The 21,638-nt window shown below is 45.2% G+C and overlaps 1 protein-coding gene across 1 annotated transcript; it reads left to right on the top strand.

Moving 5' to 3' along the window:
- Positions 1-7,135: 7,135 nt before the first annotated feature.
- Positions 7,136-20,685, top strand: LOC308290939 (P2Y purinoceptor 13-like; the record flags this gene model as incomplete). The annotated part of the gene is made up of 4 exons (XM_080732854.1): positions 7,136-7,192; positions 17,363-17,488; positions 17,587-17,976; positions 20,245-20,685. 4 exons carry the CDS (start codon positions 7,136-7,138, stop codon positions 20,683-20,685), a joined length of 1,014 nt encoding a protein of 337 aa, XP_080588980.1.
- Positions 20,686-21,638: the final 953 nt, after the last annotated feature.

Genomic DNA, 21,638 nt, shown 5'->3' with positions numbered 1-21,638 from the left:
CAGTGAATGTCTGCATACACAAATCCGATATGATGGCTAGCAAATACGGTACCAGACGGTCAGTCCACAAGATTATGTTTGAGAAATGGGTTTCCTCTGCATGCGTTCTGAACAAAGCTGGCAGCTGGCAAACTGGCAGGAACGGTGTGTGTCTAGAAAGGTGAGTAGGACAACATTCCGTTTCCAACTGCTAAGCCCTCCTTCCTTCCTGCGTGGAATGCACACGGACATGCGGGCTGCAGTTTACGGTAAAAATATATGTCAAGTGGAACAATGTGATAACAATCTCATCTGGGTTAGGCCTGTGAGAGGAGCTTAAAATCCTGAACATTAATTGAACACTTTGTTTTACTCTCACAGAGTTAAATTAACACTCAGGTCTTCAAAGGTGTCAGATAACCTTATAGCTGCTTATGAAAGCTGAATGAGTTGTAAGAGATGTTTTTTGTAAACAAATGAAATAAAAAGTTAAAAGGTGTATGCTCTATATTTAGAGTATACATATATTTAGTAGCCTAATAATTGCTACTGTATCTGTGTTTGTTCACTAACAGGAGTCTCCCTGTCTCTCCAGCTCTTTAGTAAACACAAAATAACATTTCAGGTCGGGATACCAATTTTATCCGGAGAGGAAATATATGTTGATGTTTAAAAAAAAAAAAAAAAAGCAGTAAAATAATTGTTATTTAAAAAAAATGAAAATAAATCTTCCTCACTCACCGTGTGTGTGTGTGTGTGTGTGTGTGTGTGTGTGTGTGTGTGTGTGTGTGTGTGTGTGTGTGTGTGTGTGTGTGTGTGGTACACGCGCCACACGTGGCTGCCTACCTGCATGTGTGAAATCATGCCCTACGGTAAAAGCCCATGCACTGTGTTGACAGTACACGCCATGGGGGGAGCAGCCATGTCCTCTCTGTCCTAGAAATGGGTCTGTTTGTTTACTATTTGAACAATGACTGTGTTGAGTGAATGTGGAGCGACACTTATTAAGTTATAATAATACATATTTAATGTTCTACTCAAAGTCGCTTTACAAAACAGCAACAGAATAATAACAACTCAACTAATGCGCTTTGAGGAAAAGATTGAGCGGTTTCTTTATGTCCTGTATGACCTTTTCCCTCTGCAAATGTGTGTACACTTTGAAAGCGTGCCATACATATGTTGGTGTTATACTTCCAAGCAGTTCACCAGGGATTGATTCCTGGCCAACACAGTTAAACATCTCTTCATGCAAGTGTCTTTGCAATGGGAGCAATATCCTTGCCGAGCCTGCAGCGTTCAGAAGAATGTTTGAAGCTGGTATGCTTCCAGTAGAATGATGGACCACTTCACGGTTTTAAGTGCCCAAGACATTTACATCTCCCATATACAGTAAGTTGCATGCAAAGCTGCATTCAGCCATTTAAACATGTTTACATGGCTGAAGGGAAGGCTCGGCAAGGGTCCAGTTCTTAGTGAGTAGTCTGTGCATCACCGACCAATACTGCACTGCTCCTAGCAGGGCAGTGTGTGTGTGTGATACTTTCCTACCACAGGGGACTAGGGCTCTGGATCTGGGTCTGTCAAGGAGAATCTAACACATCTGGTCTGATCTGGTCTGGGTTCGTCCAATCTTGGTTAGCTCGCCACTCCTTGGCTGACCAGAGTCAGGCTAAATCAAAACAGAAGTATCCAAACAAAAACTGACCTGCATAAAGCAAGGCCAGAGGCATCTCTGTGTTAATGTCTAAAACAAATACCATTAAATACAGAAGGTTTCACTTCAAATACTTATTGGCAATAAATACATTCAACCTTTGAAATTGTCATTAATAAAAAAATATTTAAATTAATTAACTATATATATATAGGCCTATATAATATTCCTCTCACTGATGATGTTGTGTTCCTTACACTCAAATTAGTGATGGGGATCCAGCAAATAATCATGTGACACTACAAATAAAAATGAGTGACATCGAGAATGAGAACACGTCTTTTGATCAAATAAAATCACAATACACTTTCTTTTTTCTTTTTTTAGCTGAACGCAAAATATACTTCAATAGTCACCAGTGCTGGTTACAGTAGCACAAGTTAGCCACCTAACAGCTAATGCATCCAAACATTGTTTGTCACTCACCAAGGTTTGCAAATGAAATCAGCATCAGCACTTAAGTAGCCTACTGCTTAGATGGCTCTCACAACAGGTTAGAAGTCATTGTCTCCACCAGCCGAAGGCTGAGGGGAGAGTATGTTTTCCCCTCCGTCCGTCCGTCCGTCCGTGCGTCCGTCCGTCCGTGTGTCCGTGTGTCCGTCCGTGTGTGTGTCCTCGCAGTTTGTGTGCAGCTAATCTCAGTCGCCGTTGGCCCGGTCGCTGCCAAAGTGAGCACACACATTCCCTGGATGCCAATCTAGAACCTCTGCCCTAAATTTTTCAAATGGGCTTTTTCTAGCGCCACCTAGTGGCCGATGTTCGCAAGACACATTTCTGTGCACTACTCTTACAGATTTTGTCCAAAAATCCTACAAATCGGTAGGCAGTATCTCGACAGTCATGTGATCGACACCGATCTGTCCGATTTTTCATATTCCATCCTGATTGGCTAAGACTGGCTTCCAAAGTTTGTAGGATTGAGCCGTTTTGAACAAACTACCTCAAATCCCAAACGCAAAGTGCAATTATCATGAAATCGCGCACACACGTTCCCACTAGGTCGAGGAAGAAATGCCACTTCAAATTTTTGAAATCAGCCTCATGGTGGCGCTATAACAGGCCGATTTGTGGTTTTACCTATAACTCCACCGATCAGTTTCAAACTTTGTAAGCGCACTCCCTAGAGGCCAAGGAAAAACCCTTTCTCTGCATTTTTCACATCAGCCTTTTATAGCGCCACCAGGAGGCCGACTTATGTAAAACACAATTTTTCCGATTATTCCTTGAGATTTTATCCAAAAATCATGCAAATCGGTACACAGTATCTCTATAGTCATGTGATCAAGTCCGATCTGTCTGATATTTCATAATCCATCCTAATTGGCTAATATTGGCTTCCAAAGTTTGCAGGATTGCTCAGTTTTTGAACAAAATGCTTCAAATCATCGACGCAGCTTGCGATTACAGTGAAATTTGCCACACATATTCCCACTATGTCAAGGAACAAATGCTACCCTTTTCACGTTGGCCCGTTATAGCGCCACCAGCAGGTAGCAAAACACATTTTTGGAACACAATGCCTCAAATCATGCATGCAGCGTCCGATTGCCATGAAAGGTCTAAGGTGAAGAACATATGCCAGCCTTTTTACATTGGCCTATTATACAGTAGCACCACCAGGACGCCTGGCCTGGTGGAGACCTGTGCTCGGAAGACCCAAGCATGCTTACTCAGTTATTGTCTCCACCAGCCGAAGGCTGAGGGGAGAGTATGTTTTCCCCTCCGTCCGTCCGTGCGTCCGTCCGTCCGTGTGTCCGTGTGTCCGTGTGTCCGTGTGTCCGTGTGTCCTCGCAGTTTGTGTGCAGCTAATCTCAGTCACCGTTGGCCCGATCGCTGCCAAACTGAGCACACACACTCCCTGGATGCCAATCTAGAACCTCTGCCCCACATTTTTCAAATCAGCCTCATGGTGGCGCTATAACAGGCCGATTTGTGTGGCCTGGTTGTTACCAGCTAATCTCCGGCGCCGTTGGCCCGATCGCTGCCAAACTGAGCACACACACTCCCTGGATGCTAATTCAGAACCTCTGCCCCACATTTTTTAAATCAGCCTCATGGTGGCGCTATAACAGGCCGATTTGTGTGGCCTGGTGGAGACCTGTGCTCGGAAGAGCACTGCTTCTAGTTAATATTGTGCTCTGATGTACACAACTGAAGTTAATAATTTTTTCTTAAGCTGAAGTTTAGCTGAAGCTTCTCATCTCTGCTCTGCTTCTCATCTCTGCTCTCTCTCTCTCTCTCTCTGATTGATTGGAATTTGTTTCATCTGGTGTTCCTGTACACAGGCAACAGGCACTCAAGGCACTTGTTTCAGACCATAGAATGGGGCGCACTCCAAGGCCTTGTTGTCAGCGCCTGCATGTGATTGAAGATGTCGTATGCTTTTGCACATTAATATGCATGATGAGGGAATCAAAATGACCACTCCCCAATACAATTGGCCTTATACAGAAGGCCTACATCCAGCTCCTCCTGCATGTAGGCTACTGCTGTATGTTGAGTGAATAGCCTATTTTGTCTTCTAAATGATAGGGAAAGCGGTTGTAAAAGTTTCAGACTGATGGAGTAATGTGATATTATCAGAGGGTTTCACCACTGGCCATCCTGGAGCCAACCTGTTTCAGCCAAAGGAGTGACAGCTTGTATCTTTTCAGCTTTTCATCTCTGCTATGTTTACTGTCTTGTCACCAGCAGATACGCTTCTTACATTCCATGTTCCTATTTTGTATCTTCTGGTGCTAATTGGTTCAGAGGCAGACAGTCTCTCTCTATATGGTTTTCATCATCATCATTAGCCTATCTCTTCAAGTATGCATGAAGAGTCTTCCTTCACCATGCAGACCTAGAGTGTTTCTGTACTCTTCATTTATCCACAGCCTATGAAGTTTTACCAGAGGCCTCGCCTTGAATTAATTAATTAAATTCAAATTCACAAGAGAGGAGGTTGTAAAGAATACCCCAACAAGGTTGACAAAGCTGCTGGCATTTCTTGTTTCCTGAGGAATACCGACATAGATAGAACACACTGATTAGGTCATGAACACTTTAGGTGCAACTCCAGGTTATGTGTATTGAGAGGATTGGAAAACAAACAATAATGTCACCCTTATTGTCTCACATACACTTTCAGTTTCATCTTATCATAAAGTGTGTGAATTATATAATCTCTGTCCTTGATGGACATTTTGTGAGATTCATGTGTCGTCTGAGCAGACATCAAACTTGCTTGTGAGTGACCCAATAGTAAAACAGATGTCTGTAGTGTGTTGCATGTGGGTGGAAATGGAAAAGCAGAGCAGGATCCCTTAACGGGCCTAGTGGTCATTATTATTACCTATACATTACCTATAAAGCACCCCTCACACACATATCACTACGTAAACACTGGCACATGTCACTTTCATATGACTGCATGTGCACACTCATTTGTTTAAAAACCTTTTTTGTTTAAACAGGGTGGGCATAATAAGCTTCGGCTTCAGCCCACACCTTTTTGCTCAAAAGTTATCTCACTGCCTCTATGTTTTCTGTATTGTTATTGTCTCCACCAGCCGAAGGCTGAGGGAGAGTATGTTTTCCCCTCCGTCCGTCCGTGCGTCCGTCCGTGTGTCCGTGTGTCCGTGTGTCCTCGCAGTTTGTGTGCAGCTAATCTCAGTCACCGTTGGCCCGATCGCTGCCAAACTGAGCACACACATTCCCTGGATGCCAATCTAGAACCTCTGCCCCACATTTTTCAAATCAGCCTCATGGTGGCGCTATAACAGGCCGATTTGTGTGGCCTGGTTGTTACCAGCTAATCTCCGGCGCCGTTGGCCCGATCGCTGCCAAACTGAGCACACACACTCCCTGGATGCTAATTCAGAACCTCTGCCCCACATTTTTTAAATCAGCCTCATGGTGGCGCTATAACAGGCCGTTTTGTGTGGCCTGGTGGAGACCTGTGCTCGGAAGAGCACTGCTTCTAGTTGCTGTCTGTATTTTTTTAAATGACGAGATAAATAAACTAACTAACCTATATTCTCATCTATTTCTTAATTTCTCCATCCTGCCTGCCACTTCTGAGTGTCCTGTCAACATATCCTGTCATCTTAAGTTGCATACAACACCCTATCATGATACAGTAACCACAGTAACCACTATTCAGGCATGCGTGTGTGTGTGTGTGTGTGTGTGTGTGTGTGTGTGTGTGTGTGTGTGTGTGTGTGTGTGTGTGTGTGTGTGTGTGCGTGTGTGTGTGTACGCGTGCGTGTGTGCGTGCGTGTTTCAGTAACATTCTGTCCCCCAGATGTGTCATTTTAGCTTTACACAAAGGGGTAAAGGGATTTGATTAATTCTTCATTATTGCAATCTTATGAGGCCCTCTGTGCTATACTCCTTCTTATTAATTCTTCCCTTCTTTGACCATCATTTAGTAGGCCTAATAGGAAGAAATGGAGACCTCATATCACCTGCCCTGGGCCCATGTACAGTGCTGACATACAGTACATATGGCTGAGATTTCAGTTCCTTCTTCCTTCTTTTTTCTTGTCAAATGATTTGTGGTTTATCATGAGATGTCATGAGTTCATTTTATTAACCACTGCTGCATTGTTGTGACTAATGAGACAAACACAAACATATTCATTGTTATGTATGACACTGTTTAGTATCAGTGATGTCAGTATGCAGACGACAGGCGGCGGACAGACAGACATTTGCTAAATGAATAGGCTAGTTAGAGATATGGGCCGGGGTGGCTGCATGATGTCTCTATAGATCTGGTTGGCAAATTAGTTCAGGTCTTTCTGTTCATATCAATCAATAGTGACTAAGAGGAAGACAAGTTAGCTGTGGCAGGCACAGAGCGGAAGCTGAGAAGTAAATGGTCTGCCAGTCAGAGAGGAAGACTGGATATTGGAGTTGTGACAAGACAGCCACTCGACAGCTAGAGAGCCAGACCACCCACTGTAAGTCCAGATTAGTATACTATGCTATGAGTGAGCAGCAGTAATGTTAATGAATAGAACAGGATACCTTAATCATGCTAATCATTTGTTTTTAAAATCGTATAATTATGCTAAAGTTTCTAGATTTGGTGACAACGGCACAACGTTTAAAGCCCGGTAATATAGTTTAGCTGGAAACATTCAAAAGCTCTTAAGGAGAGACAGAGAGATAATTATGATTTAAGAAACAAACACAATTTTAAACAGACAATGATTCATACAAATAATACAATAAATAGTGATATAACTCTCTGGAATAATCTTGATAAAAATGTTAAAGATTGCAAAAATATTAAACAGCACTGCTATAAGCAGTCACTCATGCATACAAACACATTTTTTATTCTTTATTTGATATTATGTATTTGTATTACTTTTATTATGAATTCTGTGTTTCATCTCTCACATTGTAAATAATCTCTCCTTTTCACTCTCAAGGTGCATGCAGGTGAAGATGAACGCCACAATATCCAGTAACTCCACAGATTGCATTCGAGATACCAGCGTGACTGTGTAACGGGTCCCAAGCTGGGCCGGGTACCACAGTTACAGTATTGAATATGTTGGGTTCAATGCCTCTCTTGTAGCGGTCTGAAAAACAGAGGAAATGTACACAGGAATGAGGACACTGAACCATCTCTTGTGTTTCCCAAAGCTGATCTGACATTTATTCACAATTCAACATCAATAATAATAAATCACAATAAATCCATTCAATAAATCATTTCCCCATACTGCAACAATGTCTCTTTTTCACAAAGTCCTTTCTCAGGTTCAAACTACATGTAAGTATGAAATGTGTGTGTGTGTGTGTACTGTTCTTTCTTTCACAGGTCGGTAAGTATGTATGTGTGTGTGTGTGTGTGTGTGCGCGTGTACCAGGTGGGTAGGTATGATGTATGTGTGACTATGTGTACTGGAGTGTGTGTCTTACAGGTGAGTATGGAGGTGAATATGGAATGTCTGATGTGTGTATGTTCTGCTGTCCCTTCAAAATACATTTGCATATACAGTATGTCCACTTTCTCAATAACACTGTTTCCACATACAATAACCCTTTGGCTTCAATATTCCCATTAAACCTCTTAGTCATCATATAACATTGAAATACATCCAAGTGCATCTTCAGTATTTGTACTGGTCCCATATACAGTAGCTACCATTACTTAGTGCATTAGATTCAACAGTGTTGCATCTGCTATCAAATAAAGGCTCAGTGGCTCACAATTACAATGCAGCATAAAGCCACATTATTAGCTCAAAGCTATTTTCAGTAGTTGACTATTGTCTGTTCAAAACCATTTGACATCATCACACAGGGAATAATAATTGAAAAGGAGATTAGCATATTCAAATTCACTCAAAACACAATAACCTCTATAAATGCACTTCTGACATAAAGCCAATAGCCATTAATCAATAAAGATAGTTTCAGCACCCAAGTACTCATTAGGAGATAGAAATATAAAGACAAGAATATCAAATGCAATATACTGTATGTTCACCACCTCAGCTCCAAGTAGTGAAATAAAATGAATATAGCTGCATCTAATCATTACAAAACCCTTCACCAGTCATACATCTGTCAAGTGTTCAGGCAACCAACAGTGGAAATGTCGTGGATAAAACGAAACAAGCATGTTAACTTGTGCAGTACACAACAAAGCAGGCGGCAACTTCAAAGGCTTCTCAACGTGGCCGCAGCCATTATGCAACCCTGCAAGCGTTCATTTCGCGGACTTTTTCCCGACTTTTAAACTCGATATTAAACACACAAAACCTTCATCAAAACCCAGCACAGTCTCTTCACATAAACACTACATCTTATGAGTTAAGTTGGTGTGGTTTTCACGTTGTACTAACCTGAAAACAGAGTAAATGTACACAGGAATGAGGACACTGAACCATCTCTTGTGTTTCCCAAAGCTGATCTGAAGGGGGGAGGGGAACGCACCTTCACCTTATAGAAGGAACTAAGGGAAACACCTGCTGCAGACAAAGGTTCCGGCTCTCCATCTCAAGTGCACTGTATTGAATTACTACTGATATTATTTGGCTTGTAACCATTAGAGTAATAAAAATAATAAACATACTGGACTTAAAATAATAAAGTGCACAAACATTTTATGCCAAAATAAAAGGTTACTTCACATTTGTGAGGGTATCACACACTCCCCGACAAACAAAAGTGGCTCCTGACACTTGACCTTAATAATAGAAAACCCCAAAGTTCAAATCTCACACTCAATCGTGTACATAGTATAAGAAAAAGAACACAATAAAGCATTCCCAGGTAGGTAACGAATGTCCTTAGTGTGCTGTAAAGTTCGTGGCACTTTAGTACTGTTCGTGCTCGCAAGTGTGTGTACAGTCTTTGCTGTGTCTCAGTTCAGTTCAGAAACAGTGAATGGGATATGTAGTGAGTGGGAATGGGTATGGGTATTGAGTGATGGATGCGGGCATTGGGGGCTGAAAGGGAAGGGGATAGGGCTGGGGGTAGCACATCTGGGTCCACTGCATCGGATGGACTCCGACTGCATTCACGGTGGGACGGGGCTGGTAAGCTGGTTGGCCAAGAGAAGGGTAAGTAAACACATAGTTAGGACGTCTCACCCTGGTGGAGTGTCTGGGAGGTAGTTGACCTTCAGGCTGAGGCTCTGCGATGTCTTCCTCCTCGCTGACTGCTTCAGGTATCTCTTGGTCATCGTGGTGCTGAGGCTGATCCACATCCTGTTCAGTCTCACTCTGTACTTCCTGTTCCTCTTCTGTGACGGTTTCTCTCTCTTGTTCAGGTTCAGCTTGTTCAGGTTCGACCTGGACACGCTCTTCCTGATGGGTCTCACTCTGCTCATGATTTCTTTGTGGCTCGGTTACGTTTTGATCTGGGAAGTCGTCATCTGATAGGTTACAACTGCAGATACCTCTGGGCACCCGCAGCCAATAACGATACACACCTTCCTCTTCTTCAGAGTCACTTGCGTCTGGGCTCTGTGGCTGTTCTGTAGGTTTTGGAGGTTCTTTGTGTCTCTTAGCCCTCTTGTGTGACTCACGTGTGTTGGTGACTGGTTCCTGGGGTGGCTCAAATGGCAGGTCATTCACTTGTAGCAGCAGGTTTCTATGCAGAGTGCGAGTGGGGCGGTTTCCTGTCTCAGGGGCCACTTTGTAGACAGGATTGTCTCCAACCTGCTCTTTCACAGTGTAGATGGTCTGCTCCCAGTAGGACCTTAGTTTACCAGGACCACCTCTCTCACTGAGGTTTCGCACAAGGACTCTGTCTCCAGGCTGAAGAGTCACACCTCTGCACCTCTTGTCATAGTACTTCTTTCCCTTAGAGCTGGACTGCTGACTGTTCTCACTGGCTATTCGATATGCCTCGATCATTTTTCCTTTCCACTTTTCAGCATATCCTCTGTGGGTCTCAGCTTCTCCCTCTGCTATGAGGCCAAAGAGTAGGTCGACAGGGAGACGGGGATGATGGCCATACATCAAGTAATAAGGGGAAAAGCCTGTGGCCTCGTGCTTTGTGCAATTATATGCATGGACCACCTGGGGCAGGTGATCTTTCCAGTTAGCTTTTTCTTTCTCTCCTAGGGTCCTGAGGATCTGCAACAGTGAGCGGTTCAGCCTCTCCACAGGGTTACCCTGGGGGTGATAGGGAGTGGTCCTGGAGTGGCCAACTCCGGCGAACTGTTTCAGGGACTTGAACAGCTCGTTTTCAAACTCCCGCCCAAGGTCATGGTGGAGTTTAGACATATAGCCAAATCTGGGGATAAAGTCATTAAACAGCTTGTCGGCGGCCGTCTTGCCAGCTTTGTTACGGGTGGGGTAGGCCTGCGCAAACCTGGTGAAGTGATCTAATACAACGAGAATGTACTCACATCCACCGCGGGAGGTTTCCAGGTGCAGGAAGTCGATACACACCAGCTCAAGGGGATAGTTTGATGTAATACTGCCCATGGGCGCTCTTTCAGGCACAGTTGGCTTTTTCTGTTTCAGACAAGGGCACTTTCTGGTGATGTATTCTTCGATTTCTCTCTTCATGAAAGGCCAGTAGAAGCGCTCTCTTGCTAGAGTCAGGACTTTTTCAACACCGACATGGCCCATGTTGTTATGCAGGTAGGTGAGAGCCAGTGGTCTGTAGGTGGCGGGCAAGACCAGCTGTCTTCGACCTATGGTCTTCCTGTAGAGTAGGCCGTCCTCTATGTGTAACTTGCCCCACTCCCTCAAGAGTCTCATGGTGTCTGTGTCACAGTTCCCTTTGTTGCACTCTGTCGGTGGGGTGTTGTTCTCCTTTAACTCCATGACCTTTCCAATTGCAGGGTCTGCTCTCTGTTCTTTCACTAGCTCATCATGGCTGATCGCTTGCAGTGGTTCCACGTGGGGCTGGGTTTGGGATGTTAAGCTGAGGGCTGCTACCCAGGCAACGTCTCCCTGTTCAGCTCTGCGGGCTCCTTCCCATACAGTACACACAGCCTCGTCTGATAGCTCCTCAGAGCACGCTGTCATGAGGTTTTCAATGTCAAGGGGGCAACGAGATAGGGTGTCGGCATCGATGTTGCTCTTGCCTGGCCGATATCTGATGTCGAAACGGAAATCAGCAAGCTGTCCCACCCACCGGTGGCCTACTGCGTTGAGCTTGGCAGTACTTAGGACATATGTGAGCGGATTATTGTCCGTGAAGACAGTGAAATGAGGGGTATAGAACAAATAGTCTCTAAATTTATCACATACGGCCCATTTTAATGCCAGGAACTCAAGCTTACCGCTGTGCAGGTGGTAGTTCTGTTCCGCTGGTGTCAGTGTGCGTGACCCGTAAGCAATCACTCTCAGCTTTCCATCCTGGTGTTGATAAAGGACTGCTCCCAAGCCCTTTTGGGACGCATCTGTATGTAGGGTGAAAGGTTGATTGAAGTCTGGGTACGCCAGCACTGGGGGTTCCATCAGCATGTCTACAAGGCGTTCCAAGATCTGCTGGTGTTTCTCCTTCCACTCAACTGGGGTGCGGGAGGACTGTTGGGGAGATTTAGTCTTCCCTCGTGAGGCTTTGGACGGGGGGTTGTCAGACTGTACCTTGAGCAGGTCATACAGGGGCTGGGCTATTCGTGAGAAATCTGGCACGTAGCTTCTGTAGTAGCTCAGGAAGCCTAGTACTTGTCTGACGTCTCCGACTGTCTTTGGTGTTCTCTGTTTCAGTACCCGCACTGCCTCCAGGTCTTTGGGATCCACTCTCACCCCGTCTGCAGACACCAACCGGCCAACATATCGAACCTCTCTGCGGAACAGTTCACATTTCTCTGGCTTCAGTTTGACGCCATGGCGCTGAAGGGCTTGGAGGACATTGCGCAGTACTTGTACATGCTCTTCAAAGGACTTAGAAAAACACAGCACATCATCAAGGTAGGGGATGCAGCATTCATCTCGGAGTGAGTCGAGCATCTCCTCCATGCTCCTTTGAAATGCTGCTGGGGCGTTCGATAACCCAAAGGGGATTCTGACCCACTCGTACAGTCCCCAGGGGGTCGTGAACGCTGTCATGTACCTTGATCCTTCAGCAATAAAGCCTTGGTGATAGGCTTTGCCCTGATCGAGTATCGAAAACCACCCGTACCCTCCCAGTGAGTCAGTGAGGTCTTGGATCCGGGGAAGGGGATGACGGTCGGGCACTGTCTTGTTGTTTAGGAGACGGTAGTCGATACACAGGCGCAAAGATCCATCCTTCTTTCTCACACATATGACAGGGGCTGCATAGGGGGACTGGGACTTGACAATCCATCCTTTCACCAATAGGTCCTGGACATATTCCTTCACTTCTTTGTAGAGTGGTTTCGGGATCGATGCGTAGGCCTTTTGCACTGGGATGTTGTCCGTGAGCCTGATCTCCATCTGTAGTGAGGGGATGCGACCGATGTCACCACTGTCCTTAGCAAAAGCCCCAGACTCCTCACAGAGCACTCTCTTCACCACCTGCTGTTGTTCAAGGCTCAGATGGCTGACATCGACAGGCGGCAGCCAGGGCTCAGCAGGGGTTGCACTGGGAGAGGTGGTGTGGTTAACCTCTGCTGTTACCTGTGTCAGCGGGACATTAGATTGGTGTGACTCTGCTGCATCAGTCTCTAGGACCTTGGTGACATGTTGAATGACACCTAGGGGCGTTCTCTTGGGCAGGGTGACCTCATGCTTTGAGTGGTTGGAAACAGGCACTTTAACATAAGGCCGCTGTGTGTGGTTGATTTCCAGGAGGCCTTCTCCCACACTCAGCTCTCCTAAAACAGGGTTCTCTTCTGCAGGCTCATAGAGGACAAGGGGATCAGAAGTGTCAAAGTTGGGGGGGACCCTGCACCACACATGTACTGTACTTCCTGCTGGAATGAAAACATTGTCTCTGCCCACTCTCACAGTGGCTGGGTCACAGAAGGTCTTTTGGGGGGTCTGAATGAAGTTGACCATGGCCTCCGCTTGCTCTTCCTCCATTCCGAATGCACTGCGTAGGAGGCTGACTACGGTGGCTACCGCAGCACCAGAGGACTCTTGTCTTTTGATGATCTGTTCAAGTACGTTGGCTCCTAGCAAGGGCTGGGGTAGGGACAACTGGCTGACGAGGAAGGGGGCTTGGACAGTGAGATTTGGGTTGTCATTTCCTGCGAGGTTGACGGTGAGCTCCACCCACCCGTCATATGGGATGACTTGGCCATTAGCTGCATAGACTTTCAGGTCTGTTTCGAGGAGCTCCTGCAGCGATCTCACTGGGTAGCTGGGGATGTGAGCACTAGCCCATGTTCTGTCAATTATGCTCACCTGTGAGCCGGTGTCAAACAGGACTGTTGCTGGGTGCCCATTAATCGAACATTTCAGTTGGCTTTTCTTTCCAATTAGGGGCGCTTGGCATCTGGTGGTACTTTGGCAGGTAAGGGTTTGGGTTGTCTGTGGTTTGGGGTTCTTGGGCAGTCTTGGTGGGTGTTTAGGGGTGGGGTTTACTGGTCGGGACTGAGGCTGTGCACCGGTCTCTGGCTGTCCCTCGGCAGAGACCGGTTCTCGTTTCCCTGAAACCTGGTCCTCTTCAAGCATCCCACCGCCCGGTGTCCTGTCTCTCCACACACGAAGCAGTGGTTGCACTCCTGCAGGTTCTGTTCTGTACATTTGGCACAGCGAAATGTCCTTCCCCTCGCTTGGAAGGAGGATTGGGGGATGCGACTGGGGGGTGACTGGAAGGGGTGGGGTGATGGAGCATGGTGAAATGGCGATGGCATGGGAGGGGTGTGACTGGGCGGTGGCTGGACGGGGTGGTATGACTGAGTTTGGGGCAGTACTCGGGCTGGCAGGGGCAGTGAATGGGCCATCTGGGTGTTGTTTACCTGGTGATCCATTAAGCTGGCCACCAGCTGCGTCAGGGTCTCCACCTGCGCACTGAGCTGTTGTATGGTCTGGAGGTTCTGGTGGTCTGCAGCGGGACCTCTTGGCTTATCATCAGTCTGTTTATCTCCTGTCTCCACTTTGGCACTGTGGGCCTGTGTTGTCTTTTGGCGCGGGAGCTGGCCAAGTCTGCGCTGATGTTCATTCTCGTCGCTGATCATTTTTGTCATTTGGCCGAGGATTTCTTCATCGGTGACTTGGCTGTTTGAAACGAGGGGCCTCAGTCTCTGTCGGAGGTCTGCATGCTTTGCTCCCAGGCCCTGGTAAATTGTATTGAGGAAGACCTCTTGGATGGTCTTAGGATCATAGGAAATGTCTGTGTTGGCATGCTTTGACTGGAAAAGGAGTCTCTGCTTGAGTCCAATCATGCGGTACAGGAACTGCTGAGGTGACTCGTGTTCAGTTTGCCGGGCACACATTAGCTCCTGAAACATCTCTGTAGTAGCCTTCTCACCAAGATGGGACCTGAGGAAGACCTTGAGTTCAGGGATGGCCAACTCGTCTTTGTTTGACAGCATGTCCTTGAATGTGCCCGGTTTGATGATCCTCAGCACGCCCCGGACCACCTCTGCGTCTGCGAATCCATCTTTGACTCCTTCCTCGATCTGCTTACTGATGCTATTGTAGCTGATGTCAGAGCTCTGGTCCCCAATTTGGCCCCCATGTACCTTGAACTCTCTGCGCTGGAGGTAGGGGAGGTCCTTCAGGGGAACCATTCTCTCTGGTGTGTTCTGTGGAGGGGGGTAGGGCACTGACCCACCTTGGTGGTTGTGTGTAGGGGCAGGGGAGGCAGCTGTAGCTTCACAATGTCTCAGTTTCTTACCCAGCTCCTCATACAGTTTTCTCAGTTCCTCTACTGGCTGGGAGGTGCTGTCGTGTTGGGGGTGGGGTGGTAATGACACGTGATCTGGTGGGGCCGTGTTGACAGGGGGGTTTGAATGGGGATGGGGTGGCATGATGTTGCTGTCAACCTGGGAGTTGGAGGTTGGTGAGGTGTGGTTGGAAAAAGGAGGGGTTGGGCTGGTATTGGGTTCCACATGTGGTGTAACGTCACTTGACGACGTATTTGATTCTTCCTCCATTATTATCTTGCATATCACGTCACTCAGCATCAGCAGCTTGCCCACGCCTTCATCCTCACTTCCTAGTAGGGCTCCAGACTGCATGTAGGAGATGATGTAGTCCATGCATCCCTCCTCATCAGTCGGGCTCAAGTGCTCGATGTCCTTGGTGTCAGATGAAAGGTCTTTGGCAATCTGGTAGATGTTGGCACTTGAGAGCTTAAACAAGTTCCTCTTTATGCTCCACACCAGCTCCTTACGTACTTGAGACATGGTGCGCGTGGCTCTGATGTAGGGCGATGTCTTCTTGTGGTGAATGCTGGCTTTGTGGGCCAGCAGCGTTGCTCCTCGGTGACTGGCGTGCGGTGACGTCCCAATTCAGCAGTGCGGCTCCCTGGAGAGATCTTCTTCCTTATCTCCTCCTGTGGACACCCACTGGCTGACTCCTGGACTGCAGTCACGTCTCGTCACCTCGGTCTCCTGGTTCTGGTATCACTGAATCAGCATCCCACCAGCAGGTGGCGCTGATCCCGGACGAGCCCCCACAATTTGTAACGGGTCCCAAGCTGGGCCGGGTACCACAGTTACAGTATTGAATATGTTGGGTTCAATGCCTCTCTTGTAGCGGTCTGAAAAACAGAGGAAATGTACACAGGAATGAGGACACTGAACCATCTCTTGTGTTTCCCAAAGCTGATCTGACATTTATTCACAATTCAACATCAATAATAATAAATCACAATAAATCCATTCAATAAATCATTTCCCCATACTGCAACAATGTCTCTTTTTCACAAAGTCCTTTCTCAGGTTCAAACTACATGTAAGTATGAAATGTGTGTGTGTGTGTGTACTGTTCTTTCTTTCACAGGTCGGTAAGTATGTATGTGTGTGTGTGTGTGTGTGTGCGCGTGTACCAGGTGGGTAGGTATGATGTATGTGTGACTATGTGTACTGGAGTGTGTGTCTTACAGGTGAGTATGGAGGTGAATATGGAATGTCTGATGTGTGTATGTTCTGCTGTCCCTTCAAAATACATTTGCATATACAGTATGTCCACTTTCTCAATAACACTGTTTCCACATACAATAACCCTTTGGCTTCAATATTCCCATTAAACCTCTTAGTCATCATATAACATTGAAATACATCCAAGTGCATCTTCAGTATTTGTACTGGTCCCATATACAGTAGCTACCATTACTTAGTGCATTAGATTCAACAGTGTTGCATCTGCTATCAAATAAAGGCTCAGTGGCTCACAATTACAATGCAGCATAAAGCCACATTATTAGCTCAAAGCTATTTTCAGTAGTTGACTATTGTCTGTTCAAAACCATTTGACATCATCACACAGGGAATAATAATTGAAAAGGAGATTAGCATATTCAAATTCACTCAAAACACAATAACCTCTATAAATGCACTTCTGACATAAAGCCAATAGCCATTAATCAATAAAGATAGTTTCAGCACCCAAGTACTCATTAGGAGATAGAAATATAAAGACAAGAATATCAAATGCAATATACTGTATGTTCACCACCTCAGCTCCAAGTAGTGAAATAAAATGAATATAGCTGCATCTAATCATTACAAAACCCTTCACCAGTCATACATCTGTCAAGTGTTCAGGCAACCAACAGTGGAAATGTCGTGGATAAAACGAAACAAGCATGTTAACTTGTGCAGTACACAACAAAGCAGGCGGCAACTTCAAAGGCTTCTCAACGTGGCCGCAGCCATTATGCAACCCTGCAAGCGTTCATTTCGCGGACTTTTTCCCGACTTTTAAACTCGATATTAAACACACAAAACCTTCATCAAAACCCAGCACAGTCTCTTCACATAAACACTACATCTTATGAGTTAAGTTGGTGTGGTTTTCACGTTGTACTAACCTGAAAACAGAGTAAATGTACACAGGAATGAGGACACTGAACCATCTCTTGTGTTTCCCAAAGCTGATCTGAAGGGGGGAGGGGAACGCACCTTCACCTTATAGAAGGAACTAAGGGAAACACCTGCTGCAGACAAAGGTTCCGGCTCTCCATCTCAAGTGCACTGTATTGAATTACTACTGATATTATTTGGCTTGTAACCATTAGAGTAATAAAAATAATAAACATACTGGACTTAAAATAATAAAGTGCACAAACATTTTATGCCAAAATAAAAGGTTACTTCACATTTGTGAGGGTATCACAACTGCTGTGGTCTTGCCCTGTCTGTATAGCATCCTCTTTCTATTCTCTCTGGCACTGAACAGCCTGGCTGCATGGATTTTCTTCAACATCCCCACAACCTCCACATTAAGGGTCTATCTAAAAAATGTGGTGAGTGAATGGATTTGCAATGGAAATATATTTGTCAGTGCAACAATATGGAAATATAGAGAACAAAGTAATTTATAATGTGATCCTTCTCCCAATAGGTGGTGGCAGACTTGCTTATGACTCTGACCATACCTGTGAGGGTGCTCGAGGATGCTGGAGTGGGATCGTGGCGCCTGCGTGCCTTCTACTGTCGCTACTCGTCTGTTCTGTTCTACATGTCCATGAACGTCAATATTCTTTTTCTGGGCCTCATCAGCTTGGACCGCTACCTGAAGATAGTCCGGCCGTCTGGGAAATATGCTCTGCAGAAGGTCAGGGTTGGTCAGGTGCTGAGTGCAGTTGTCTGGACGGTGATGTCATCTCTAACGCTGCCATTCACCATCCTGTCTGACAAGCCACCACAGCAATCTGGAGTCAAGTTCAAGTGCTCCTCCCTGAAGAACAAGCTTGGTCTTATCTGGTATGAGGGATCCAGCTACTTTGTTCAGGTACGGCAAGGTAATTGTCTAAATACTGCTGTTGACAGGCACATGCACACATGGAAGCCAACCTGTCCTGGTACTAGAGAGTACCATCATAATGATAATTTCTCTCATTTATAGTTGTTCTCCGCCCTGCTCTTATGAATACCAAAGGCTATAGTGAAGGCTGGTTTGTAGTACATCATAAGAAAGAGTGAACTTCCTTTTTCACAGACCAATCAGTCAAAATTCTAAGGGCTTATCAGTTAATCATTATCATTATTATTATTTTTTTTTTTAATCCAAGGATGTAAGGTTTTACTCAACTGGGTCTAGATTGCTTGTTCATTAGGGCACATTACCTTCCAAAAATGTGTGGCCTTGCCTTGCCTACTATGAATTTGATTGATTGATTGAAGATTTTATTAGACAAAAATGGAGAACAATACAAGTATAGTCAATACAATAGAAATGTAGTAGCCCTACAGTACAAGTACAGTTAAACACCCTGCCTAAAAGGAACATCCCAAACAAGTCCTTTTACAGTCTTTTTTACTTTGGAAGTCCTAGGAAATGGAAGGAGCTAGTTAGTGTCATCATGACCCAACACAACATCCCACTACATAATCAGAATCAGAATCGCCCCAAAAAAATGCGTGTGTGTGTTTCCATCTGTAACTCCACGTTCAGCAGTTGTTCAATTGTCTAAAAAACATAATACAAAAATCAATAACGCATGTACCTTGCCCAACATCAACTTTATCACCTTCAGATGTGTCTCTACTTCTCATAATCCCAAAATGTTTACAATTTTTCCCCACATTCTGGCCTGTAGGCGGCATATTGCGCAATCCATAGTTGGGAGCGAAGTGTCATTATCATCACCAGGTCTCAGGTTACAAGAGGGAAGGGGGGGGGGGGGGGGCAGATGCACGCACACACACAGAGAGAGAGAGAGAGAGAGAGAGAGAGAGAGAGAGAGAGAGAGAGAGAGAGAGGGGGGGGGGGGGGATCTAGAACAAGAATCAAAAACATAGATCTAGAACACAGAATTCATAGTTCTAGAACACATAGAATTCATAGATATAGAACACAGAATATGTACAGTACAGTACAGTACAGCAAGGTAGAGTACAGCAAGGTACAGTAGAGTACAGCAAGGTACAGTAGAGTACAGCAAAGTACAGTACAGTAAGGTAAAGTACAGTAGATTACAGTAGAGTACAGTACAGTAAGGTACGGTAAGGTACAGTAGAGGATGGATGGATGTGGATGGATGTGGATGGATGGATGTGGATGGATGGATGTGGATGGATGGATGTGAATGGATGGATGGATGGATGGATGTGGATGGATGGATGGATGGATGGATGTGGATGGATGCATGGATGGATGGATGGATGGATGGATGGATGGATGGATGGATGGATGTGGATGGATGGATGGATGGATGGATGTGGATGGATGGATGGATTGATGCATGTGGATGGATGGATGGATGGATGCATGGATGGATGGATGTGGATGGATGGATGTGGATGGATGGATGTGGATGGATGGATGGATGTGGATGGATGGATGGATGTGGATGGATGGATGGATGGATGGATGTGGATGGATGCATGGATGGATGGATGCATGGATGGATGGATGGATGGATGGATGGATGGATGGATGTGGATGGATGTGGATGGATGGATGGATGGATGGATGGATGGATGTGGATGGATGGATGGATGCATGGATGGATGGATGGATGGATGGATGTGGATGGATGGATGGATGTGGATGGATGGATGGATGGATGGATGGATGGATGTGGATGGATGGATGGATTGCCATTTACACTATTTTGCATTTTGGAAAAAACTGCATATTTAATGTTGAGCTATCCTACATTTGTATTGCTTAGCTGCCCACTGGACTGTATCCATCTCTGGGTACAGGGGACTTTCACATAGGAAAGGGGCCAGGCCCCCGCAGGGGGCTTTTTTCTAGTAGTATTTATTCAAATTAATTGAGAACGGCATGTTTTTAATAATGAAAATCTAAGTAAAAGCATTTGTGTAGGCTACTAGTGATAAAAGCCAAGCTGCGGTCACACAGTGGCAAGTTTGGTGAAACATCCATGAATGAGCACTGAATGCATGAGACAAACTGCAAATGTCCGTGGACAGGAGGAACATACTGCCCCATAGTTTGTGCACAACTGCCCTTAACTAACCAAAAGCAATTGCATGTGTAAGTAAAGTTAAGTGAATACTTGGTTGCTTTCTGTTGATGTATTGTGTCCAGGTGGTGTTCTTGGGCACACTGGCTCTGATGGTGTTCTGCTACACCTTCATCAGCAGGACTGTGTACAAGTCATACAAAGCCTCCAGGAGCAGCTCTGAAGCGACCAGTCGCAAGACCAACGCCAAGGTCTTTGTGGTGGTAGCAGTGTTTTTCATCTGCTTTGCCCCCTTCTACTTTACCCTGATTCCCTACTCACTGAGCCAAACCCGGAAAAACACAGCAAACGACTGCAGCTCAGAGAATGCCATCTTCATCGTCAAGGAGATCACCTTGTGGCTGTCAACCACAAACGTGTGTCTGGATCCAATCATCTACATATTCCTGTGCAAAATGTTCCGGAGACAACTGATGGACATGCTGAGACACAAACCTCGCTCACAAGGCACCATGGACATGGTATCTTCTACGCATTTAGAGATGAATACTGAGCTCCATCACTAGTGTGCTGTGGTGTATTTAGCTGTAAGGCAACTCTGCTGACTGACACTCTCTGCACTTCCTTCGCTCTAGTCTTGTACTAACAGAATTTTCCCTTTGTTTCACTTTAGCAGAATGGCGAAACAGAATTTTCCCTTTGTTTCACTTTAGCAGAATGGCGAAACAACAGAATTTTCCCTTTGTTTCACTTTAGCAGAATGGCGAAACAACTTGACAGAGCTCATTTATCTACAGAAGGTCAATGGCCCGTTCATGCAAGCAAAATATTAATGTACATGTAAAATACTATTTTCCATAGTGTTATGGTATACACTTTGAAGCATTTGTGTAATTGACCCTTTGTCAGCCTTCTGATTGGTCCCTGACTAGCCAACCAGAAAAATCATTCTCTTTTGCTACCGGGGGCGGGGTTATGCAGTGGGACAAAGTCCACATTCTTCCATTAATATTAATGGCGAGAGTGTAGTTTTAAATTGATATTTATTTGTATTTTTTATTTTTTTGCTTTGTCATGATATTAGGAACATTTTGGAACAAAATGGAGTGAATACACAGTGAATATTTGTTGAAATGATTAAAAAAAATCACTATGTGGATTACTAGTCTTGCATACAGTAGACATCTCCTGCTAGACACTGCGCGGCATGGCCACGATGCGGTGCGGCGCGGCACGGTCATAGGGATTTCGATAAGTATAATGAATAAGCTTCAACAAACTAGTTCACATGAACGATATCGATGTAACTAAGATATTCGATTGGGTACATATTATATTTTAAATGGGCAGAATTACAATTAAAATACATTTTATGTTGAGGGCGAGCCTATAGTTCCAAAACTTCCTGGTCATTGCGAGTCACCCAAGATGTATTTTCGGGGGAAAGCCCCTGTTTTGCAATGTAACAACTGTACTTTTTTGTTCCTTTTTTATTAATATCACGTAGATGTTTTTCTTT

The sequence above is a fragment of the Nannobrachium achirus genome (assembly GCF_963921795.1).
Source record: "Nannobrachium achirus genome assembly, chromosome: 9".
Classification (NCBI taxonomy): domain Eukaryota; kingdom Metazoa; phylum Chordata; class Actinopteri; order Myctophiformes; family Myctophidae; genus Nannobrachium; species Nannobrachium achirus.
Note: the sequence above shows the minus strand (reverse complement) of the source record. Positions and strands in the feature narration are given on the sequence as shown.